Here is a 26,367-nt window from a genome sequence, read left to right as displayed (position 1 = left end):
ACTGTGCAGAGGTCGTACTACACTAACTTGTAGCTTTAGCTGAACACTGTGAGGAGGACGCACTACACTAACTTGTAGCTTTAGCTGAACACTGTGCAGAGGTCGCACTACACTAACTTGTAGCTTTAGCTGAACACTGTGAGGAGGACGCAGTACACTAACTTGCAGCTTTAGCTGAACACTGTGCACTACACTAACTTGTAGCTTTAACTGAACACTGTTCAGAGGACGCACTATACTAACTTGTAGCTTTAGCTGAACACTGTGCAGAGGTCGCACTGCACAAATTTGTAGCTTTAGCTGAACACTGTGAGGAGGATGCACTACACTAACTTGTAGCTTTAGCTGAACACTGTGAGGAGGACGCACTACACTAACTTGTAGCTTTAGCTGAACACTGTGCACTACACTAACTTGTAGCTTTAGCTGAACACTGTTCAGAGGATGCACTACACTAACTTGTAGCTTTAGCTGAACACTGTGCAGAGGTCACACTACACTAACTTGTAGCTTTAGCTGAACACTGTGCAGAGGTCACACTAAATTAACTTGTAGCTTTAGCTGAACACTGTGAGGAGGACGCACTACACTAACTGTAAATAGTCTAGCTGCCTGACTGTGGTACTATTAGGATCAGAAGAACACCAGAAATTTTCTTCAGGTAGCTGTAAATACTGTAACAACACAAGCCTGCCTGTCAGTAGGAGGATAATAACAGGAACGGATCTAGCTAAACTGAATACCGTGTGTATATATATATATATATATATATATATATATACACAACACCTGGGATGCATATATATATATATATACACAATACACTGTAAGTGCAGCTAATTGACTGACTGTCCTGCCTAATCTATCTAACTTAAATCAAATGACACTGTCTCTCTGTCTCTGTCTCTCAACACCGGAACACACTACACAGGGCCGCCATGCAGGCGGCCTTATATAGTGTGGGGCATGTACTAAACCCCCTGAGCCATAATTGGCCAAAGCCACCCTGGCTTTGGCCAATTACAGCTCTCTCTACAGACGGCACTGTGATTGGCCAAGCATGCGGGTCATAGTGCATGCTTGGCCAATCACCAGCCAGCAATGCACTGCAATGCCGCAGTGAATTATGGGCCGTGACGCGCCACACAAATTTGGCGCAAACGGCCCATTACGTTCGCAACTCGGCGAACGATCGAACAGACGATGTTCGAGTCGAACATGGGTTCGACTCGAACACGAAGCTCATCCCTACTCTGTACAATGGATTTGCACAGGGCAGCCTGGATTCTCCTCTTCTTGGGTCCCTCTTCGGCTCTCCTGGCCCCTCCATCCTGTTGAGTGCCCCCACAGCAAGGAGCTTGCTATGGGGGCACCCGAGCCGAGCTACAGCTCCGTGTGCCTATTCAGACATGAAGCGGCGTCCCGGTCCTGCCCTCTCTCTCTCTTCATTGGCTGACTGACTTTGATTGACAGCAGCAAAAGCCAATGGTGCCACTCTGGTGCATTAAGATACAAAACCTTCTGACTTTATAACCCCTTTAAGATCCCCTCAGCCTCCCTTGCCCCCTCAATACAATCAGCTGGGCCATACCTGAACTGCAGGAACAACGTCCCATTAAAGCCAATGGATCCTTAGTGTGGAGGTGCAGTAGGCTGAGCACTAGATTTTTATCAGTGGAACTACAGACAGCGCAGGAGGATAATGATTTGGAGGAGGTAAGTAAAGAACCATGGTGGTAAGGGGCACAGCTGATTGTATTGAGGGGGCTGGGGGAATTTTTTACATAAACTTGAACTTGTACTTTAATATCTTTGGCTTTTTTATACTTTTACCAGTGTATAATACAGTAGGTGTTTATCAGATATGTATTTCAAAGCCTTAATATCTTTCTCTTACCTTTCTCCAGGATATGATAGGTGTTGGAATTGCCTTTACTTCACAGGATAAGTATACTTGAGCACCGGTGACATTGTGAATTTTTCCTGGTGCTATCGTAATCACAGGAGCTGTGGTTGGAAATAAAGTAGGGTAAAACATGATCAGCCAACATATTTATTATTATTACAAGTACTTATTTAGCGCTACCAGTTTACCCAATGCTTTACAAATATATTGTACATTCACATCAGTCCCTGTCCTCAAGGAGCTTACAGTCTAAGGTCCCTAGCTCACATTCATACATACACATACTAGGGTCAATTTAGACATTATCCAACTAACCTACCAGCATGTCTTTGGAGTGTGCGAGGAAACCAGTATCTAGAGGAATCCCACACAGGAATAGAGAAAACATGCAAACATGCAAACTCTGTGCAGGTAGTGCAGTAGTGGGGATTCAAACCAATAACCCTAGTACTGTCTGGTAGAAGTGCTAACTACTTGGCCACTGTGCTGCCATGTTCCTCCCTAAATCTTTATGTATTTACGTTTGTACAACATTGAATCAAAGTTAGGGGCTGCTGAAAGTTGTGGCCCATCTGTCACCCTGCCCAGCATTCACTTCCCAGTCACTTTTGAGATAATGAACAGTCAATGTGATTGTTTTGTATTCTTAGTGAGGGATTTGAACTTGGCTAGGCATAGGAATTCATGGGATGCCCAGGAGAACAAGCAATTGGTTGATTGTATATCAATCAGTTGGGACAACTATACACACTTGGCCACTCCAGTCTCCTCCAGCACATCTCTCTCTCTCTCTCTGAAAAAAAGACGACTTTACAATTACTTTAAAGTGGCTCTAAAGCCTTAAGGTTTTTCACCTTAATGCATTCTATGCATTAAGGTGAAAAACCTTCTGTGCCGCAGCTGCCCACCCAGACCCGCCCCCCTTTTCCTTACCTGAGCCCATCCGATCCAGCGATATGCACGAACGCGGAGGTTCACGCCGCTGTCTCTCTCTTTATTTGACAGACTGATAGCAGCGGGATCGATTGGCTACCACGGCTATCAATTAAATACAGTGACACAGGAGTGGTGACCGGAGCCAAGTCCCACTGTCTTTGTCAATGGACGCAGCAACGAGACTCGAGCACACACGGGTCCCCCCCCAGGAAATGTGGCTTTCCCTGGGGGCACACGATGAAGAGGAGGGGCCTGGAGCATCGGCGGGGACCCCAGAAGAGGATTGTGGTTGCTGTGTGCAAAACCATTGCATAGATCAGGTAAGTATAGGCATATTTGTTATAATTAAAAAAAAAAAAAAAAAAAAGAAAAAAAGCTTTACAACCACTTTAAAAACCAAAATCATAATTGTAAGAATAATATATAATACATAACTAGTGTTTCAAAATACAAGGTTACATAACCAGCCTTGCAAGACATTATAAACAACATAAATGTACCAGATAAAGGGCCATTTCTAAATATTTAAAGTAAGAAAGAATAAATAGGGAAGAAAAAGACATTACTGGTAACACCGCCTGGTGTTGGTCTATTATACTAGAGAATGACAGTGGCACAGTATGGCATATTCTGTTAGTATACTGAATGCACACGGAATAATGAACAGTCCACATAGGAGCCAGAACTCCCACAGACACTTTGGCAGCTGCTGGAGGTCACATCATCTCTTCAAAATAGATGAGAAGGAAGGAGAACCATCTGTTAAAAGACAAGCCTTTTGCAAATTTACTGTTGAAACAAGTATATCTGCATCTCTAAGTGCCTAATTGACAGGGCTGGAAGATAATGCAGCTTGCAGAAAATCCCCAAATTATTCCCCTTGAGCCTCAGCATTAATACCTGCCAAGTGCCTCCTGTCCCCCCTTGTTCTTTGTGTGATGGTTTGTTACCCAGGATGCAACTGGAACTCTGAGAGGCTTTGTAAAGGAGATTTAATAATAAAAGCCACATTGAAATAACAGTAACAAACCCCCAAACAGGTAGATAGATGAAAAGAAAGAAAAACAAGTTAGATAAGCGAGACTCAGTGGGTTCAGTTCAGGTCTTTGGAATCAGACTTCTGCATGCCTCTGATACATCAAAATTAGACTGCTGTGTGTTCCTCACAACCTAAATATATAATAAGCAGAGCTATATTTATACCCCAGGTGCCACAGAACCTCAAGATTTACTCATTATTTGGTAGATGCTATTCTTCTAATCAGAAATGTCGACAAGATGCGCTAGATGCGGCTCTGATAATGCTGACTTTTTCCATGTGGTCTGGTCATGCCCTGAAGTGGAGGACTTTTGGAAAAATATATTGGCCGATATTAATTCTATTGGGAAAATGAATATCCCCTACAGTCCGATCCCTCTTCTTCTAGGTATCTGCGATTTCCTGGAGGTCTCATGGGGGAAAAAACTGTTTGTTTTCTACACCACATTATATGCTAGAAAGGCAATTCTACTGCAATGGAATCAGCCTCAACCACCCACTAGACAGCTCTGGCAGTCCTTGGTTAACAAGGCACTGCCGTTATATAAAATGACATACATGGGAAGAAATTGCCCCAAAAAATTTGGGAAGATTTGGGGGGCATGGGTGAAGGCGAAACATTTATCTATTGACTGAGGTATACGGGCCAGTGCCCACTATACCTGACACAAACCTCCTCATACCAACAATCAATTTGTCTATGTCTCCCTCCCCCCCCTTCCTTTTTTTTTTGGGGGGGGGAATGTGAGATAGGAGTCTCTATGCCAAGGATGATCATTGGGCCCACCCACGCCTCTACCTTAGATGAGTGCCGTATTGTATATATTTGTAACATCTTTTTGTAATCTGACGCAAAATTCATGTTCATGTATCGCTGCTTGTGATGTTAATTCTCTATACCTTTTAAGAAAGTGTAAGCAACTTTGCAAAATGTCTGTATCGATGTTTAACCCGATATAATTTGTTTGTTTTGTAAAAACCTAAATAAACTTTTATGTTAAAAAAAAGAAATGTATTTCACTATAAGTATGTTTAACCATAGCATTACTGCTTATATTCACAGAACCACATATCTATAAGCTGGTAAATATTTTTAAGGAATTTGCACTTGGGTGTACATGACATTTGGGCCTGAAAGGGCTTCTCACCGAAAAGGTCATCTATCCTCGTGAGGGTCAAGGTAGGAAACAAAGCCATGGTGTGGACGTGGAGGTACAAAGGAAGCAAAGCCTTGGTGTGCCAAGCTTGAAGAGAGCAAGTACTATATGAAATAAGCCAATTTGGTGTATGAGCAGCTGCTTGAATACCCTGCCTTGGAGAAAGCTCAGAGCCAGAACTGCTGTCAAGTCATGTGGAAGTGGAGGAACGTGTGTTTACCTGGAACATCTAACCTTTCACGGTAAAGGCTAGAGATAAGTCAATGGCTTGTGATTAGAAGTTTTTTCTTTAGCTAAAACAAAAAAAAAAGGTTTATACTTACCTGCTCTGTGCAATGATATTGTCACAGTCTGGATTCAGGCTCGGAGGCCAGAAGCTATAGCAGCGGTGTAGATATTCACACATGTCACCCTGGCTGATGAAACGGTTTCACTTGAGGTGCAGGGTCTAAGCACTAACCGGTATTCACCAGAGCTCCTGATGGTGGAGATGGGCTTTACTGCGAGTTAGCACCAGGTCACAGTCCTCAGGATAGCCCCACCAGGAGGTGAGCAAGCCAGGGTCCAGTAGCAAATATAGCAGGTAGGGGTCAAGAAACAAGCCAAATGTCTGTAGCGACGATACGGTCAGCAGCAGGAGAGACAAGAGTGAGATATTGGCTGGTGAAGGAACAATATTCTGGCAACCAGAAAGTGCAGAGACATGGTTTAAATCAGGAAGTTCATGGGAGGAGCAAAGAGTTCAAGGTTCAAGGCAAACAAGATTCAGGACAAGATAATTCAAGGAATTGTCCAAGACACTGTCCAGCATTTCAGGTGGCTCAGCAAGTAAAGTCACCGCCAGACACAGCAGAGGTCCCAGGTTCAAGTCCAGGTCCTAACAGTACTCCCCTCCTCCCAGGACATCCCCTGGATGTCTTAGGGTCAGGTTTCTGAGGAAACCACTGGTGGGATTCTCTTGTTAATCTAGGGGCATGAACATTTTCTTCTGGCCCATATCCTTCCCATTGAACCAGATATTGAAATTTGTTCCTAGAGATCCTGGAGTCAAGAATTTTTTCCCACCACAAATTCTTCTTCACCCTGTACCTCAACAGGTGGAGGAGGAGGATGAATTCTTTCAGAAAAAGTATTTTCATGAAACGGTTTGAGTAGTGATATATGAAAAACAGAGTGAATCTTCATATTGTCAGGAAGTTTTAGGCGAAAAGTGACCGGGTGGATTTGAGCAGAAATCTGAAAAGGTCCCAGAAACTTTTGACCCAACTTAGTACATGGAACCTGAACCTTCAAATTTTTGGTAGATAACCAAACTTTGTCACCTTCATGAAAGGTGGGAATAGATCAACGATGTCTGTCAGCGGCCGTCTTGTAACATTCCTGAGCCTCCTTCAATGTATCAGTAAATTTCTCCTGGATCTCCTGTAATGAAATTAGTCTGTTGGTAACAGCAGGAAGCTGAGTTGAGATAGGGAGATCAGGAATAAAAACTGGATGATACCCAGTGTTTAGGAAAAATGGGCTTTGGGAAGTGGAGCTATGTTTAGAGTTATTATAAGCAAACTCTGCCGTAAAAAGGTAGTCCACCCAGTCATCCTGAAGATAACTAACAAAACATCAAAGGTAATGCTCCAGAGTTTGATTGGTCCTCTCAGTCTGACCATTAGACTGCGGAAGAAAAACCGAGGACAGATGAATTGTTACACCCAAAGCTGAGCAAAATCTTCTCCAAAATTATGAGGTAAACTTTACTCCTCATCCCCCTGATGAAGACACGTGACCCTGTGTCGAACACGCGTAGGGGAAGGGCCAGGACAGAACACAGAGCCTTTTACTCCACTGAGATGCGATGCACAGCTTATCCCTCCTGACAAGCAAACTTTGAGGCAAACTTTGGAGACTGTTATCAGATTGGTGCACTCACACACCTTGCAAATTTGCTGCTGAAAACTGTGTATCTGGATTCCATCACTGAGCCGTGGGATGGCTCATAAGTGTATTTAAACCCAGTCTCACAGCTGAGTCGCACGCTCTGAGGTGAGCGGCTGTCCCCGGGGGGGTCACTGGATGGCACTTGAGCATGAAATTCTGAGCACTAAGCACTAAGATTAATGCATGCATGTTGGATTTTTTATGAACTGTTTTTATAGACTTTATGTGCATTTCTTTCATATATTGGACTTTAATAATCACGTACCACATCTTGGATTTGATATTCACACTCATTGTGTGGCACTTTGCACTTTGTTGTATTTTGCACTTATCACTCTGATATATTTATTTATAATTTTTTTTTTTTTTCACAGTAAATTTCAGATTATATAAATGATTTTTTCATCCATTATATATACAGGTAGTAATCGCTACTCTCATTCTAATGGTATACTAGTATATTATTTACACATTGCACTTTAAAATCACTTGTTTTATATATATATATATATATATATATATATATATATATATATATATATATATATATATATATATATATATATATATATATATCCTTTGTGCCTTGCTGTGGCTGGATAAGCCGCTTATGCGGTATTTTCAGTATACCTCATATTAATAATCTCCAGATTGATATTTTCACCTTAGCGCAGTGTATCTTTTGTATACAAACTTTACTCCTCTGTCAGACACCACATCATCAGGAATTCCATGTAGTTTAAAAGCTACTCGAACCATTACCTCTGCAGTATGTTCGGCAGAGGGTACCCCCTTAACTGGAAAAAAAAATGAGCCACCCTAGTGAATCGGTCAACGACTACCAGGATGGTGGTCATCCCTTTTGAAAGAGGAAGGTCGACCACAAAGTCCATAGATATTGATCCCCATGCTCTTGGTGGAACAGGCAGTGGTTGAAGAAACCCCAAAGGAGAAGTTTGGGGTGCCTTATTGTGAGCACAGGTTAGACACGAAGCCCCATAACTCTTGACATCTTTCTTGTACCCAAGCCACCAAAAGGAATGTGATAAGAGTTCTTCTGTCTTAGAAACCCCAAAATGACCAGCAAGTTTAGAGTCGTGAACCAACTTGAGGGCTTCTACCCGAACTGATTCAGGTACATAGAGGCAATGTGCTTGAGCCCAAAAACCGTTGTTGTACTTGAGGATTATTAAGAAGTGGCTCATTCCCATATCCCTCCTTGAGAAGATTAAGAAATGTCTTTGAACTCATGGCCCTGCTTTTGAGGCAGGATCTTTCATTCAGAGTGGCTTTCCTGGAGAGACCCAGACAACATCCGCGATAGGGCATCAACGTTACCATTCCTTGACCCAGGGCAGTACGAGAGTCACAGTCTCTGATCAATTGGAATATATCATTTAATAAAAACCTCAAGGTCGTCAGGACTTTCCACTCTGTTCCGAGAGTCCTTGACGGAACTGACTCTTTTGCGCTGCTGGATTCCAATTGGTATCTGAAATCTAATGTCGTAATTCAGTTGTGTACTCTGCAACAGAGCGTCTACCCTGCTGTAAATTGTGCAATTTTACCTCAGCAGTAGCGCAGCGGGTAGGATCATTTAAAACTTGGTTTATAGCAGTCACAAAAGAATTGAAATTATCCAGGATGACATCATCTTTCTCCACATAAGGGGAGGCCCAGGCTTAGGCTTCCTCAGTCAGGAGGTTGATAATAAACAGCACCTTTTTCCTGTCAGAAGTAAATGCAGCAGGTTGCATCTGAAAGTATATACGACATTGATTAACTGCTTATCGACCAGCCGCCACAGTTTTACTGTGGCAGAATGGCACGGCTAGGCGAAACGATGTAACTTTACATCGCTTCGCCTTTTGGCCACTAGGAGCGTGGACTGATCGCTCGTGACAGAGCGAGAACCGGGATCTAAACACACAGATCCCGATCCTTTCAGTGGAGAGGAGACAGATCGTGTGTTCATACTATGTATGAACACTGATCTCTTTCTCCTCCTAGACAGTCCCCTCCCCCTACAGTTAGAAACACACATAGGGAACACAGTTAACCCCTTGATCGCCTCCTAGTGTTAACCCCTTCCCTGCCAGTGACATGTACACAGTAATCAGTGCATTTTTATAACACTGATCACTGTATAATTGTCAATGGTTTCAAAATGTGTCAGAAGTGTCCGATGTGTCCGCCATAATGTCGAAGTCCTGATAAAAATCGCAGATCGCCTCCATTACTAGTAAAAAAAAAAAATAATAATAAAAATGCCATAAATCTATCCCTTGTTTTGTAGACGCTATAACTTTTGTGCAAACCAATCAATATACGCTTATTGCAATTTTTTTTACCAAAAATATGTATCGGCCTAAACTGAGGAAAAAATTTGTTTTTTTTTTAAAAAAAATGTGGGATATTTATTATAGCAAAAAGTAAAAGATACTGTGTTTTTTTTCAAAATTGTCGCTCTTCTTTTGTTTATAGCGCAAAAAATAAAAACCGCAGAGGCGATCAAATACCACCAAAAGAAAGCTCTATTTGTAGGAAAAAAGGATGCCAATTTTGTTTGGGAACAGCGTCGCACAACCGCACAATTGTCAGTTAAAGTGATGCAGTGCCGAATCGTAAAAAATGGCCTGGTCATTGAGCAGCCAAATCTTCCGGGGCTGAAGTGGTTAAGGAACCCTCTATAATGGCAACGGTCTCCATTAAACTTGATGGCAGCAAGGGGTGTGTCCGGACACACAGCGGAGAAGACGTGTTTGTGCTGAGCCCCGCACATCCAGCGATTATCCATCGCCATCCTCCCTTTGTTTCCCCTCGGTGAACACCCAAACCACCAGCATACCTCTCGGGACATTGTGCCCTTGAACCACAGTTGCGAACCTGTCTCGGAATCGGCCCAGTGGTGTGTATCCCGGCCTAACTTCTTGGCTCCTGCACCCGAGGCCCGCCGCCATCTTGAGGCCTGCGGGCCCCCTCTCTTCTGCACACCATGATCCGGGGGCTCAGCGAACGGATCTGCAGCGGGGGGAGAGCCGCCTAACGATTCCCTGGCCACGAGCTCTGACATCCGCGGCCGGACGCCATTCTAAAGCCTGCGGCCTACTGTTCCGGCTCCGTTCTCCTCCTCCCATGGACACAGTGAGTAAAGGGCCACTTGCCTTTCCCCCATACAGACAGTATCCCTACCGGTGTCTACTCGCTGCCACACCGATAGAGATCAGTGGGAGATCCCTGGGCCTAAATGAGGCAGGACTTACGCGTCCGGCAGCTGCTTTTAGGAAAGTCCGCGGCCTCTGCCTACACATGGAAGTCGGCAGCCATCTTGGGACTCCAGATACACCCGGCCACTCTCTTCTCACGCCTGTGATCACTGAACTGGGTACATCGCTGGGAATTATTACCCCCTCCCACCACTAATCAATCAATTACCATCATAACTGGCAGATGTAATCACATACATGACAGCCACTTCACCAGATATGTTCCTTAAGTGAGCTTGGAGTTCCGCCTGCTCCCCGAGACCTCTGTCATGCTTTCTTAGCCACTTATAGCTACGGAGGTAAGCTTGACCATCTATCATATTCCCTGATCATCTCATGGGCAAAGTTGGCCAATAACAGCGAAATTTATAAACCTCTGTTTGGGCCATGTGAGGATTCCAGCATGGAACATTACGTTACCAGGTCACAACTTACGACCTCAAATTATTCCACAGACCCTCATGCGGCAATGGATGCTTCCACAAGAGTGGAGAATGCTGCGATCACTTCACCCATTATCACTCAAGGCCCGAATCCTGCTTCACCCTCTCTCCATGAGATCCTCACCCCAGACATATTAGATGCCAAGTTAGATGCTAAGCTTCAACTTTTACTTCAACAAATCACAAATAACGTCTCAACAGAGGTGAGCAAGCTAGCTGCAGAACTGAGAGGTGAAATAGACCAAATTGGAGAACGTACAGATAATCTTGAAAGCAAATTTGACTAGATGGTAAACTATGTATAGGCTATTGAAGAGGATAACCATAACTTACGCCTTTCAATCTCCCATCTACAATTACAGCAGGAGGACTTGGAAAATGGAGAAAAGAGGCAGAATTTACACTTCAGAGGTATTCACGAAACTCTGGGAGACTCTGACTTACGTGTTTATCTTCTGGGTCTCTTCAACACCCTGGCCCCCTCAGTGGTGGACATTGACTAGCGCCTAGACAGGGCTCACCGGTCTCTTGGCCCCGAAACCTCCGGCTGGAGCTAGACCCAGAGATGTCATTGTGAGGTTTCATTTCTTTGAAAACAAGGAAGCACTCATCGTAGCCACATGCAACAAATCTCAACTTGTGTATAAGGGGACAAAACACCAGATTTTTAGTGATCTTTCCCCCATCACCCTTGCTAAACGTAGAAATCTACGCCCAATCACCTCACACCTACAACATCACAAGATTCCGTACTATTGGGGTTTTCCCTTCCGTCTCATTGTTTCCAAAGATGGAGTACAGCACACTTTACGTAAATTAATAGAAAGTAAGGCATTCCTAAAAAGTCTTGGTCTCCTCCTAACAATCAGGTCCGTCCACCTCCACACACCCCAGCCGTATCTGGACCCCTGTGAGAGACAAGTCCAGGAAACGTTTTTCTACACCCCAACGTCCGCACACCTCCAAGCAACCTCCTTGATTGTCTCGCATCTTCTACTAGGATCCATTCAGGTATTACTCTTCAAAATAATTTCCGACTCTCCATGACTTGAGAGAAATGGAAATTGCTGTTCTGGTCCTAAATATCTTTTTGTATCTACCCTAATTTTTCTTTTGGGTAGAGCTATTTTTTTCCACATCCCATGAGATATAACTATTAAGGGTCTGTTTTTCCTCCTTGGCCATCAGGCCTCAGTGGACAGTTTATCCTTGTTTATTTGCTGACGCTTTCTTTTTTTTTACTGTTAACTGTCCTTCTATTGATGGTTCTATTTTAGTCGCCATCGAGCTCATAAGGCGAGCAGTCGGTGCTTCCTGGCTCATTACCCAGAGTCTCCTGATGGAAGTCCATACACGCCCTTACCTGGCCTTGGAATATCACTTGGGCCTCCTGAGACGCAGGCGCCTCTCAGTTCTTCAAAAATTTCAGTTTTTCTTTTTTTCTATTTTTTTGTTAGATGTTTTTTGTTTTTTGCTATGTCCATGGATATCGCTCAGCTCTGTAGGTTGAAAATGTACTATCCGTATTTTTCTAACCAAATGCAGTTCTATTACAGGATATATTTGCTACTGTTTCGGTACTATGAGATCGCAGTTGTAGTCAATGTCTACCATTCTGTCTGCATCTCTTTTATTTTCTATGTTTTATTATTCTTTAGATTCATTGCCTTTACACAAGCCTATTTGATTGATCCACACACATGGCTTTAAAGATCATGTCGTACAACGTGAAGGGTCTTGGCTCCATTCACAAGCACTGGATGGCCCTGAAGGGCTTCAGGAGCATATGTGGTGATGATCCAAGAGACTCACTTTAGGTCAGAGGGCTCGTTTAAATTTGCCTCGAGGTTCTTTCCCACCTCCTTCCTTGCCTCGGACTCCTCAGGCAGGGCGGGAGTTGTGATTCTGATTAAGAAATTGTGCCCTATTAAGGTTAAAAAATCTAATGCAGACCCACACAGCAGGTTTCTCATTTCAGACTGCGAATATATGACCTCCTCTTTCACTCTCGTTAACCTCTATGCCCCTAATACAGGCCAGATTGTTTTTCTCAACAAACTTTTTGACTTCCCTAAGTATTCCTCACAACCTTTTATGGTCATTGGTGAGGATTTCAATTTGGTAATGTCACCCACTAGAGACAGACAAACCCTCCTTAATAATACACCCTCTAAAAAGATTATATCCCAAGCCAATTCCTTTCGCAAGTGTATAAGGTCTCATCAACTCTTCGACTCATGGAGGATCAAACATCCCTCTACTAAACAGTTCACTTTTTATTCCTCAGCTCATAAAATGTATTCACGTCTTGATCATTTCTTTATTTCAGCTCCACTCATCCCAAATGTGATCGAATCCGACATGTCACCTATTACATGGTCGGATCATGCTCCCATTATGATAGACCTTATGCTCTCCTGAGCTTACACTAAATCATGTCATTGGCTTTTAAATGATCACCTCCTACAATCTGAAGTATCACGTACTATCTTAGCAAAGAATCTGGAAGACTATTTACAATGTAACCTAGGGTCAGTCTCTGATTTTTCTACGTTGTGGGAGGCACACAAGACTGTTTTCCGAGGTGCTTGCATAGCTGAAAGCTCTTGTTTAAAAAAAGATAGATATAGACTTATACAGTCCCTTACACCTGCTTTGGTTACTGCGGAACAAAGGCTATTGTGTGGCCCCACAGTTTTGAAACTACATAAGGTCATCTCTCTCAGAGAACAAACCAAACTAATACAACTTGGCAAGGCAGCTAGGTCTCTATTGTGGACAAAAAAAAAATTTACGAATACTCAAATAAACCCCATAGAATGCTAGTCAACAAATTACACCCACGCCCATTTAATTCATTCCCTGATTTTCTCCAACAGGCAGATGGATCTAGAGCACACTGTCCCCGTGCAATGTGAAATATTTTTGGCAAATTCTATCTTAAACTATACAACTGCCTAACCCCAGAGAACAATTTCAATTTCACTCAGGAGAAATTTGAGAACTTTTTCTCCAACATAAAACTCCCAAAACTATCTCCAGAAGACTTAGATAGTCTGAATATAGATATAACGGCTGAGGAACTCTTGGCCATAGTTAAGACACTCCCACTACATAAATCACCCAGTCCTGACGGACTGCCCTATTTCTACTACAAATCCTTCTTTGACATCCTGTCCCCACATATGCTGACTCTCTACAATTCCCTGCTTAAGGGTAAGTCTCCCCATCCACAATTTTCCCACTCCTACATATCTGTCATCACAAAACCTGGCAAGGACCCCTCTATCCCAGATAATTACAGGCCTATAGCTCTTTTAAATTCAGACTATAAAATATTTACTAAAATCCTTGCAACCACTCTATCTAGACTTATCCCCAAACTGATTCACAGAGACCAGGTGGGTTTTGTCCCGGGTAGGCATGCGGGGGACAATACTCGTCGTACAATTGACTTGATAGACCTTTTGGACAGAACTTCTCGGCAGGCATTGATCTTAAGTTTAGATGCACAAAAGGCATTTGATAGATTATTATTATTATTATACAGGATTTATATAGTGCCGACAGTTTACGCAGCGCTTTACACCATTAGGGCAGACAGTACAAGTACAAATCAATTCAATACAGGAGGAATCAGAGGGCCCTGCTTGTTAGAGCTTACAATCTAGGAGGGAGGGTCAAGTTATACAAAAGGGTAATAGCTGTGGGGGATAAGCTAATGGAGAAAATAGTGCAGTTGTTAGATGAAGGCAGGATAGGCTTCTCTGAAGAGGAAAGTTTTCAGGGATCGCCTAAAACTGGATAAATTTGGAGACAGTCTGACAGATTGGGGTAGGGAATTCCAGAGGATGGGCGAGGCTCGGAAGAAGTCCTGGAGACGGATATGGGAGGAGGTGATGAGGGAGCTAGAGAGCAGGAGGTCTTGGGAGGAACGGAGAGGGAAATTAGGTTGGTATTTTGAGACTAGGCTAGTGATGTAGCTGGGGGCAGAGTTGTGGATGGCTTTGTAACTTATTGTTAGTATTTTGAATTTAATTTGTTGGGTGAGTGGCAGCCAATGGAGGGATTGGCAGAGGGGGGTAGCAGACACTGAGCGGTTGGTAAGGTGGAGGAGTCTGGCAGCCACATTCATGAAGGACTGAAGGGGGGATAGTCTATTTAAAGGTAAGCCATTGAGGAGTGAGTTGCAGTAGTCAAGGTGAGAGATAACCAGGGAGTGAATCAGGAGCTTTGTGGTTTTACTGGTTAGAAAGGGACGTAGTTTAGAGATGTTGCGGAGGTTGAGGCGGCAAGCTTTGGAAAGTGATTGGATGTGGGGCTGAAAGGGGAGTTCAGAATCCAGGATAATACCTAGTACCCTGACATGTGGGGACGGGTGGATGGTTTTGCCATTGCTCTTGACAGAGAAGTCAGGGGAAGAGGCACGTGGGGGAGGAAATATTATAAGCTCGGTTTTGGACAAGTTGAGTTTGAGGAAGTGGTGTGACATCCATACAGATATGTTGGTTAGTAAGTTAGTGATGCGTGAGGAGACTGATGGAGTGAGTTGAGAGGTGGAGAGATAGATTTGTGTGTCATCAGCATAGAAATGATATTAAAAGCCGTGAGAGGCTATCAACTGACCCAGGGAAGAGGTGTAGATTGAAAATAAAAGAGGTCCAAGAACAGAACCTTGGGGGACCCCGACAGAGAAGGGAAGAGGAGTGGAGAAAGTAGAATTGTAAGTGACACAGAAGGTGCGTTGGGATAGGTAGGATGAGAGCCACTGAAGAGCACAGTCACGGAGACCGAGGGAGTAAAGTTTTTTGAGGAGGAAGGGGTGGTCAGCCGTGTCAAAGGCAGCTGAAAGATCCAGAAGTAGGAGTACAGAATAGTGTCCGTTGGTTTTTGCAGTTAGTAGGTCATTTGTGAGTTTTAAAAGAGCAGTTTCTGTGGAGTGTTGAGGGCGAAATCCAGATTGAAGGGGATCAAGAAGGTTGTTTTTAATGAGGTGGTCACTCAGTTGGTTGTAAACCAGGCGTTCAAGGAGTTTAGAGGAAAAGGGGAGCAAGGAGATAGGGCGTAGGTTGTTAAGATTAGTAGGGTCCAAGGACGGCTTTTTGAGTATTGGGGTGACCAGTGCATGTTTTAGAGCACTGGGGAAGATTCCAGAGGTGAGGGAAAGATTGAAGATGTGGGTAGATTGAGTTAGCCTTACATGTTCACTGTTTTAAAGACGTATGGTTTTAGGGGTTCTTTTCTAAAAGCTATAGAAGCTCTTTACTCAACAGTTACAGCCCAAGTGCAAATGTCATCCTTTCTGTCGCCTGGCTTCCCCATGACAAATGGAACTCGACAGGGGTGTCCTCTATCACCATTACTTTTTATTTTATGTCTAGAACCCCTGGCCATCTGCACTCACTCGGATATTCGTGGGGTGGTGATGTGACAGAGGGAATATAAATTGTCACTTTTTGCAGATGACATCTTGCTCACTATAACTAATCCATTAATATCTCTTCCCTCACTACATAAAATACTGGCTTCTTTTGGAGCCATTTCAGGTTATAAGGTTAACACCTCTAAACCCAAAGCCCTACCCATACACATCCCATTACCCTTATTATCACAGCTCAAGGAATCATATCCTTTTAGGTGGTGCAACCCCCCCCTCAAATATCCAGGTGTTCTTCTCACCCATTCCTACTCTTCTCTCTACTCAGCTAACTTCCCGCCTCTAGTTACAGAAATCAATAAATCCCTATCAGCTTGGACAAAATATCCTCTATCTCTGCTGGGCAGGATTAATGTTTTAAAAATGTCCATTCTACCTAGACTATTATATCACTTTGAAACATTACCAATTGCTATCCCCTTCACTCAATTAAAAGCACTCCAGAGAAGTTTTCTAAAGTTCATATGGGGGGACAGGGCCCATCGCATAGAAAGCTCTGTGGTTTTTGCCCCAAGATCCAGGGGGGATTGGGAGCTCCGGACGTTATTAAACACTACTATGCTTCACATTTGAGGGTTATTGCCTCGTGGTCTTCTTTGTTTGCACCAAATCAGTGGACGGCCATTGAAAAGGGAGTGCTGTACCCGGTTCACCCGAGTTCTCTGGTTTGGGGTACCCCCCAATCCTTAGATCCCACTCTCAAACATCAATGTACTGCTCCAATCATTTTCACCTTAATCATTTGGCATAAATGCCTCAAGGATTACCACCTTGCCTCACCTTGCTCTCCCCTGGTAAATATATTGTTCAACCCACTCATACCAGATAGTATGTCCCTAAGTAGGGTTTTCCCATGGCTCAATATCCCCCTTTTCCAACTCCGAGATCTAGTACATCCTATCACACGAAAACTATGTACCTTTGAAACCTTACGTGAGAAATTTGATATTTCCCCATTTCTTCCACTCCAAATCCCCAACCTTAACTCTTGACAAACCGTCCACCTTTGAATACCTTTGTGCTCAAGGACCTCATCAATTGCATTTAATATCCTCCATTCATCGTATCCTCCATGAGTGGACACCCCTTACCGAGACCACACACCACTATATGAGGAGGTGGTCCGATTTAATAGGTAGACCTATTTCGGTCCAAGTATGGGATAGGATTTGGTCCTCTACCTCTCCTCTACCTCCAAGTCCTCCAAATGTGTAACCCAAAGGGAGACGTCTGTGCAGATCCTCATGTTTTGGTATAAAACCCCTGATGTAATTCATAAATATGATCCCTCAGTCTCGCCACGTTGTTGGCGTTGTGGGACAGATACAGGCTCCTTGTTTCATATTTTTTGGCAATGTTCAATGATCCAACCCTTCTGGCATGAGGTTCAGCTCCTAATACAGAGAGTGATGGATGTGTCCCTTCCGCTCGATCCCTTGAACTATTTGGTTGGTCTCCCTTTTTCTGGCATAATCAAAAAAGCCAGTAGGCTTCTTTCTTATATTCTATTGGCTGCTAAAAGGCTTATCCCTATGTGCTGGCTATCCAATGCACCTCCTCCTTGGTCCAAATTTCTGCATCTAGTGGCTGAAATTGGGAGGCTGGAATATCTAACAGCCTCAGTACATGATGCTATCCCTCAATTTGATAAAGTATGGGAACCTTAGGATCGATCGGAATTCGGGACCCCTACCGCATCTTAAATTATATTGCCATTGTGCTACATGTACCCATGTTGCATTTCCCCACTCCCTTATCTTCATGTAGGTCATTAGATGCCTTATTGAGTCTTCTATGTCCTGCATGAAACCTGTGTCTCTTCTCCTATATGATTGTTCTCTGGTTCTGAAACTTAAATTACCTACTTATGAGCTGTTTAACCTGTGTTTCCTTGACTTGCTGTGCAGAACACTACTGTGCTCTGCACTTATGGACTTTGTTTGTCTGTTCCTTACATTCCATTATTTTTGTTCTTGTCTGATATCATTGTATTTTCAATATCTATGTAATATACATTATGCAACAATTCTGTATTTGTTTGCTTAAAAAAATATAAAAGTTTAATAAAAACACAATTTTGCAAAAAAAAAACTTGATGGCAGCAGTATCTGGGGCACGAAAGTGCCGCAATTGTCTATGCAGATCAAGGATGTCCTCTTTTAGCCCTTTCACTTCAATTTGTAACTCAGCAATTTTTTCCTGGTAGTTAACACCAAATGTCAGCAACTCAGAGATATTCACCCTGAGAGGAGCCACAGCAGTTGCTACAACGGCCTCCGTGTTTTGGGCCAGAATATTCTGTCACAACCTAGAGTCAGGCTCAGAGGCCAGTAGCTATAGCAGCGGAGCAGATATTTACAAAAGTCACCCTGGCTGATGACACGGGTTCACCTGAGGTGCGGGGTCTAAGCACTAACCAGTATTCAGCAGAGCTCCTGATGCTGGAGATGGGCTTTGCTGCGTGTTAGTACCAGGTCACAGTCCTCAGGATAGCCCCACCAGGAGGTGAGCAAGCCAGGGTCCAGTAGCAGATATAGCAGGTAGGGGTCAAGCAGAAGCATAGTTGAGAAACAAGCCAAATGTCGGTAACGAATAGTTGCAGGTTGGGAGTCAGCAGAAGCGTAGCCGAGGAACAAGGCAAATGTTGGTAACGAAAGGTAGTGAAGATACAGTCAGCAGCAGGAGAGACAAGAGCGAAATATTGGCTGGTGAATGCACAATATTCTGGTGACAAGGAAGTGCAGAGACATGGTTTAAATCAGGAAGTTCATGGGTGGAGCAAAGAGTTCAAGGTTCAAGGAAAACAAGATTTAAGACAAGATCATTTAAGGAATTGTCTAAGGAACTGTCCAGCATTCCAGGTGTCTCAGCAAGTAGAGTCACTGCTAAACACAGCCCAGGTTCACATCCAGGTCCTAACAAATATTGTACAAAGTGGCCCCTTCTGGTGTCCCCTGCCGGAACTGTCCGCTCCTCCTCTCTTGTGTGTGACCTCAGGCCTCATAGCAAGCTATGTGCTGAGGTGCACACATGCAGGCCTGCTCCCGAGCCAGTGTATGTGTGTCCATAGGCACACACACACACAGTGTGGCTCAGCCATACCCAACGATCCCTCCTTACTAGGGATGAGCCGAACATCCCCCCATTCGGTTCGCACCAGAACTTGCGAACAGACCAAAACTTTGCACGGATGTTAGAACCCCATTGAAGTCTATGGGACTCGAACGTTCGAAATCAAAAGTGCTCATTTTAAAAGCTAATTTGCATGGTATTGGCCTAAAAAGGGTTTGGGGACCCGGGTCCTGCCCCAGGGGACATGTATCAATGCAAAAAAAAGTTTTAAAAACTGCTGTTTTTTCGGGAGCAGTGATTTTAATAATGCTTAAAGTCAAACAATAAAAATGTAATATTCCTTTAAATTTTGTACCTGGGGGGTGTCTATAGTATGCCTGTAAGGGGGCGCATGTTTCCCGTGTTTAGAACAGTCTGATAGCAAAATGACATTTCAAAGGAAAAAAAGTCATTTAAAACTACTCGCGGCTATTAATGAATTACCGGTCCGGCAATACACATAAAAGTTCATTGATAAAAACGGCATGGGAATTCCCCACAGGGGAACCCTGAACCAAAATTAAAAGAAAAAACTGGCATGGGGGTCCCCCTAAATTCCATACCAGGCCCTTCAGGTCTGGTATGGATATTAAGGGGAACCCCACACCAAAATTTAAAAAAAAAAGACGTAGGGGTCCCCCTCAAAATTCATACCAGACACTTCAGGTCTGGTATAGATTTTAAGGGGAACCCCGCGCCAAAAGTTAAAAAAAAATTGGCGTGGGGTCCCCCCAAAAATCCATACCAGACCCTTATCCGAGCACGCAACCTGGCAGGCCGCAGGAAAAGAAGGGGGATGAGAGAGAGCCCCCCTCCTGAACCGTACCAGGCCACATACCCTCAACTCTGGGAGGGTGCTTTGGGGTAGCCCACCAAAGCACCTTGTCCCCATGTTGATGAGGACAAGGGCCTCATCCCCACAACCCTTGGCCGGTGGTTGTGGGGGTCTGCGGGCGGGGGGCTTATCAGAATATGGAAGCCCCCTTTAACAAGGGGACCCCCAGATCCCGGCCCCCCCTGTGTGAAATGGTAAGGGGGTACAAAAGTACTCCTACCATTTCACAAAAAAAAGTCAAAAATCTTAAAAATGACAAGAGACAGTTTTTGAAAATTCCTTTATTTAAAGTCTTCTTTTTTCCATCCTCTATCTTCTTTCTTCTATCTTCCTTCGGTTTCTTCCTCCATCTTCTTCTTCCTCCGATTCTCTGCTTCTTTCTCCGGTGTTCTCGTCCGGCATCTCCCTCCACGGCATCTTCTTCTCTTCATCTTCTTCTCTTCATCTTCTTTTTGGGCCGCTCCGCATCCATGATTGGATGGAAGGCCCCCGCTTCTCTCTTCATCTTTTTCTCTTCATCTTCTTCTCTTCATCTTCTTCTCTTCATCTTCTTGTCTTCATCTTCTTTTCGGGCCGCTCCACATCCATGATGGTATGGAGGGAGGCTCCCGCTGTGTGACGCTTCTATTCTTCTGACGGTTCTTAACCACTTGCCGACCGCCTAACGTAGATATACGTCGGCAGAATGGCACGGGCAGGCAGAATCACGTATATATACGTGATCTGCCTCCCGCGGGCGGGGGGTCCGATCGGACCCCCCCCCCGATGCCAGCGACGGTCGGCATCTGACTGGGAGCGTCGGGAGGCGAGGGGGAGACCATCCGATCGTGGCCCCCCCCTCGCGATCGCTCCCAGCCAATGGGAATCCTCCTCTGCCTGTGTGTAGTTTCACACAGGCAGAGGATGTGATGTCATCTCTCCTCGGTCTGGCAGTTTCCGTCCAGCGCCGAGGAGAGAAGACATGTAAGTGCACACAACACAAACACACACAGTAGAACATGCCAGGCATACTTTACACCCCCGATCCCCCCCCGATCGCCCCCCGATCCCCCCCCAATCACCCCCCCCCCCTGTCACAAACTGACATTAGCAGTATTTTTTTTTTTTTTTTTTTCTGATTACTGCATAGTGTCAGTTTGTGACAGTTACAGTGTTAGGGCAGTGAGTGTTACCCCCCTTTAGGTCTAGGATACCCCCCTAACCCCCCCTAATAAAGTTTTAACCCCTTGATCACCCCCTGTCACCAGTGTCACTAAGCGATCATTTTTCTGATCGCTGTATTAGTGTCGCTGGTGACGCTAGTTAGTGAGGTAAATATTTAGGTTCGCCGTCAGCGTTTTATAGCGACAGGGACCCCCATATACTACCTAATAAATGTTTTAACCCCTTGATTGCCCCCTAGTTAACCCTTTCACCACTGATCACCGTATAACTGTTACGAGTGACGCTGGTTAGTTCGTTTATTTTTTATAGTGTCAGGGCACCCGCCGTTTATTACCGAATAAAAGTTTAGCCCCCTGATCGCCCGGCGGTGATATGCGTCGCCCCAGGCAGCGTCAGATTAGCGCCAGTACCGCTAACACCCACGCACGCAGCATACGCCTCCCTTAGTGGTATAGTATCTGTACGGATCAATATCTGATCCGATCAGATCTATACTAGCGTCCCCAGCAGTTTAGGGTTCCCAAAAACGCAGTGTTAGCGGGATCAGCCCAGATACCCGCTAGCACCTGCGTTTTGCCCCTCTGCCCGGCCCACCCAAGTGCAGTATCGATCGATCACTGTCACTTACAAAACACTAAACGCATAACTGCAGCGTTCGCATAGTCAGGCCTGATCCCTGCGATCGCTAACAGTTTTTTTGGTAGTGTTTTGGTGAACTGGCAAGCACCAGCCCCAAGCAGTGTCAGGTTAGCGCCAGTACCGCTAACACCCACGCACGCAGCATACGCCTCCCTTAGTGGTATAGTATCTGATCGGATCAATATCTGATCCGATCAGATCTATACTGGCGTCCCCAGCAGTTTAGGGTTCCCACAAACGCAGTGTTAGCGGGATCAGCCCAGATACCTGCTAGCACCTGCGTTTTGCCCCTCCGCCCGGCCCAGCCCAGCCCACCCAAGTGCAGTATCGATCGATCACTGACACTTACAAAACACTAAACGCATAACTGCAGCGTTCGCAGAGTCAGGCCTGATCCTTGCGATCGCTAACAGTTTTTTTGGTAGCGTTTTGGTGAACTGGCAAGCACCAGCGGCCTAGTACACCCCGGTCGTAGTCAAACCAGTACTGCAGTAACACTTGGTGACGTGGCGAGTCCCATAAGTGCAGTTCAAGCTGGTGAGGTGGCAAGCACAAGTAGTGTCCCGCTGCCACCAAGAAGACAAACACAGGCCCGTCGTGCCCATAGTGCCCTTCCTGCTGCATTCGCCAATCCTAATTGGGAACCCACCGCTTCTGCAGCGCCCGTACTTCCCCCATTCACATCCCCAACCAAATGCAGTCGGCTGCATGAGAGGCATTTTCTTTATGTCCTCCCGAGTACCCCTACCCAACGAACCCCCCCAAAAAAGATGTTGTGTCTGCAGCAAGCGCGGATATAGGCGTGACACCCGCTATTATTGTCCCTCCTGTCCTGACAATCCTGGTCTTTGCATTGGTGAATGTTTTGAACGCTACCATTCACTAGTTGAGTATTAGCGTAGGGTACAGCATTGCACAGACTAGGCACACTTTCACAGGGTCTCCCAAGATGCCATCGCATTTTGAGAGACCCGAACCTGGAACCGGTTACAGTTATAAAAGTTAGTTACAAAAAAAAGTGTAAAAAAAAAAAAAAAAAAAAACACATACAAAAATATAAAATAAAAAAAAATAGTTGTCGTTTTATTGTTCTCTCTCTCTCTATTCTCTCTCTATTGTTCTGCTCTTTTTTACTGTATTCTATTCTGCAATGTTTTATTGTTATTATGTTTTATCATGTTTGCTTTTCAGGTATGCAATTTTTTATACCTTACCGTTTACTGTGCTTTATTGTTAACCATTTTTTTGTCTTCAGGTACGCCATTCACGACTTTGAGTGGTTATACCAGAATGATGCCTGCAGGTTTAGGTATCATCTTGGTATCATTCTTTTCAGCCAGCGGTCGGCTTTCATGTAAAAGCAATCCTAGTGGCTAATTAGCCTCTAGACTGCTTTTACAAGCAGTGGGAGGGAATGCCCCTCCCCCCCCAACGTCTTCCGTGTTTTTCTCTGGCTCTCCTGTCTCAACAGGGAACCTGAAAATGCAGCCGGTGATTCAGCCAGCTGACCATAGAGCTGATCAGAGACCAGAGTGGCTCCAAACATCTCTATGGCCTAAGAAACCGGAAGCTACGAGCATTTTATGACTTAGATTTCGCCGGATGTAAACAGCACCATTGGGAAATTGGGAAAGCATTTTATCACACCGATCTTGGTGTGGTCAGATGCTTTGAGGGCAGAGGAGAAATCTAGGGTCTAATAGACCCCAATTTTTGCAAAAAAGAGTACCTGTCACTACCTATTGCTATGATAGGGGATATTTACATTCCCTGAGATAACAATAAAAATGATTAAAAAAAAAAAAAATGAAAGGAACAGTTTAAAAATAAGATAAAAAAATAATAATAATAAAGAAAAAAAAAAAAAAAAAAAAAAAAGCACCCCTGTCCCCCCTGCTCTCGCGCTAAGGCGAACGCAAGCGTCGGTCTGGCGTCAAATGTAAACAGCAATTGCACCATGCATGTGAGGTATCGCCGCGAAGGTCAGATCGAGGGCAGTAAGTTTAGCAGTAGACCTCCTCTGTAAATCTAAAGTGGTAACCTGTAAAGGCTTTTAAAGGCTTTTAAAAATGTATTTAGTTTGTCGCCACTGCACGTTTGTGCGCAATTTTAAAGCATGTCATGTTTGGTATCCATGTACTCGGCCTAAGATCATCTTTTTTATTTCATCAAACATTTGGGCAATATAGTGTGTTTTAGTGCATTAAAATGTAAAAAAGTGTGTTTTTTCCCCAAAAAATGCGTTTGAAAAATCGCTGCGCAAATACTGTGTGAAAAAAAAAAATGAAACACCCACCATTTTAATCTGTAGGGCATTTGCTTTAAAAAAAATATATAATGTTTGGGGGTTCAAAGTAATTTTCTTGCAAAAAAAAATTATTTTTTTATGTAAACAATAAGTGTCAGAAAGGGCTTTGTCTTCAAGTGGTTAGAAGTGTGGGTGATGTGTGACATAAGCTTCTAGATGTTGTGCATAAAATGCCAGGACAGTTCAAAACCCCCCCAAATGACCCCATTTTGGAAAGTAGACACCCCAAGCTATTTGCTGAGAGTCATGTTGAGTCCATGGAATAATTTATATTGTGACACAAGTTGCGGGAAAGAGACAATTTTTATTTTTTTTATTTTTTTTTGCGCAAAGTTGTCACTAAATGATATATTGCTCAAACATGCCATGGGAATATGTGAAATTACACCCCAAAATACATTCTGCTGCTTCTCCTGAGTATGGGGATACCACATGTGTGAGACTTTTTGGGAGCCTAGCCGCGTACGGGACCCCGAAAACCAAGCACCGCCTTCAGGCTTTCTAAGGCCGTAAATTTTTGATTTCACTCTTCACTGCCTATCACAGTTTCGGAGGCCATGGAATGCCCAGGTGGCAAAAAAACCCCCCAAATGACCCCATTTTGGAAAGTAGACACCCCAAGCTATTTGATGAGAGGTATAGTGAGTATTTTGCAGACCTCACTTTTTGTCACAAAGTTTTGAAAATTGAAAAAAGAAAAAAAAAAATGTTTTTTCTCGTCTTTCTTTATTTTCAAAAACAAATGAGAGCTGCAAAATACTCACCATGCTTCTCAGCAAATAGCTTGGGGTGTCTACTTTCCAAAATGGGGTCATTTGGGGGGGGTTTGTGCCACCTGGGCATTCCATGGCCTCCGAAACTGTGATAGGCAGTGAGGAGTAAAATCAAAAATGTACGCCCTTAGAAATCCTGAAGGCAGTGATTGGTTTTCGGGGTCCCGTACGCGGCTAGGCTCCCAAAAAGTCCCACACATGTGGTATCCCCATACTCAGGAGAAGCAGCTAAATGTATTTTGGGGTGCAATTCCACATATGCCCATGGCCTGTGTGAGCAATATATCATTTAGTGACAACTTTGTGCAAAAAAAAAAAAAAAAAAAAAAAAAATTTGTCACTTTCCCGCAACTTGTGTCAAAATATAAAACATTCCATGGACTCAACATGCCTCAAAGCAAATAGCTTGGGGTGTCTACTTTCCAAAATGGGGTCATTTGGGGGGGTTTTATGTCATCTGGGCATTTTATGGCCTTCAAAACTGTGATAGGTAGTGAGGAGTAAAATCAAAAATGTACGCCCTTAGAAATCCTGAAGGCAGTGATTGGTTTTCGGGGCCCCGTACCGGGATAGGCTCCCAAAAAGTCCCACACATGTGGTATCCCCATACTCAGGAGAAGCAGCTAAATGTATTTTGGGGTGCAATTCCACATATGCCCATGGCCTGTGTGAGCAATATATCATTTAGTGACAACTTTTTGTAATTTTTTTTTTTTTTTTTTTTTTTTGTCATTGTTCAATCACTTGGGACAAAAAAAATGAATATTCAATGGGCTCAACATGCCTCTCAGCAAATTCCTTGGGGTGTCTACTTTCCAAAATGGGGTAATTTGTGGGGGTTTTGTACTGCCCTGCCATTTTAGCACCTCAAGAAACGACATAGGCAGTCATAAATTAAAGGCTGTGTAAATTCCAGAAAATGTACCCTAGTTTGTAGACGCTATAACTTTTGCGCAAACCAATAAATATACACTTATTGACATTTTTTTTACCAAAGACATGTGGCCGAATACATTTTGGCCTAAATGTATGACTAAAATTGAGTTTATTGGATTTTTTTTAGAACAAAAAGTAGAAAATATCATTTTTTTTCAAAATTTTCGGTCTTTTTCCGTGTATAGCGCAAAAAATAAAAACGGCAGAGGTGATCAAATACTATCAAAAGAAAGCTCTATTTGTGGGAAGAGAAGGACGCAAATTTCGTTTGGGTACAGCATTGCATGACCGCGCAATTAGCAGTTAAAGCGACGCAGTGCCGAATTGTAAAAAGTGCTCTGGTCAGGAAGGGGGTAAAACCTTCCGGGGCTCAGGGGCGGATCCAGGGGGGGGGCAACGGGGCAATTGCCCCCTCCGAGAAATGCGGGTGAGTGACTGTGAGAGAGAGCCGCTGTGCGGCTCCGGGAGTGAGAAAGCCGCTGGGC

The 26,367-nt window shown here is 44.0% G+C and overlaps 1 protein-coding gene across 2 annotated transcripts in view; it reads right to left on the bottom strand.

Moving 5' to 3' along the window:
* The window catches only part of IGFBPL1 (insulin like growth factor binding protein like 1), a 135,426-nt gene that overhangs the window by 22,655 nt on the left and 86,404 nt on the right, over positions 1 to 26,367 (bottom strand). For both annotated transcript variants that reach the window (XM_073591232.1, XM_073591233.1), the window contains exon 2: positions 1,898 to 2,007. In XM_073591232.1, the coding sequence (XP_073447333.1) occupies positions 1,898 to 2,007 (110 nt within the window). The remainder of the gene's footprint in view (positions 1 to 1,897; positions 2,008 to 26,367) is intronic.

This window comes from Aquarana catesbeiana, linkage group LG01 (genome assembly GCF_042186555.1).
Source record: "Aquarana catesbeiana isolate 2022-GZ linkage group LG01, ASM4218655v1, whole genome shotgun sequence".
NCBI classification, from domain to species: domain Eukaryota; kingdom Metazoa; phylum Chordata; class Amphibia; order Anura; family Ranidae; genus Aquarana; species Aquarana catesbeiana.
Note: the sequence above shows the minus strand (reverse complement) of the source record. Positions and strands in the feature narration are given on the sequence as shown.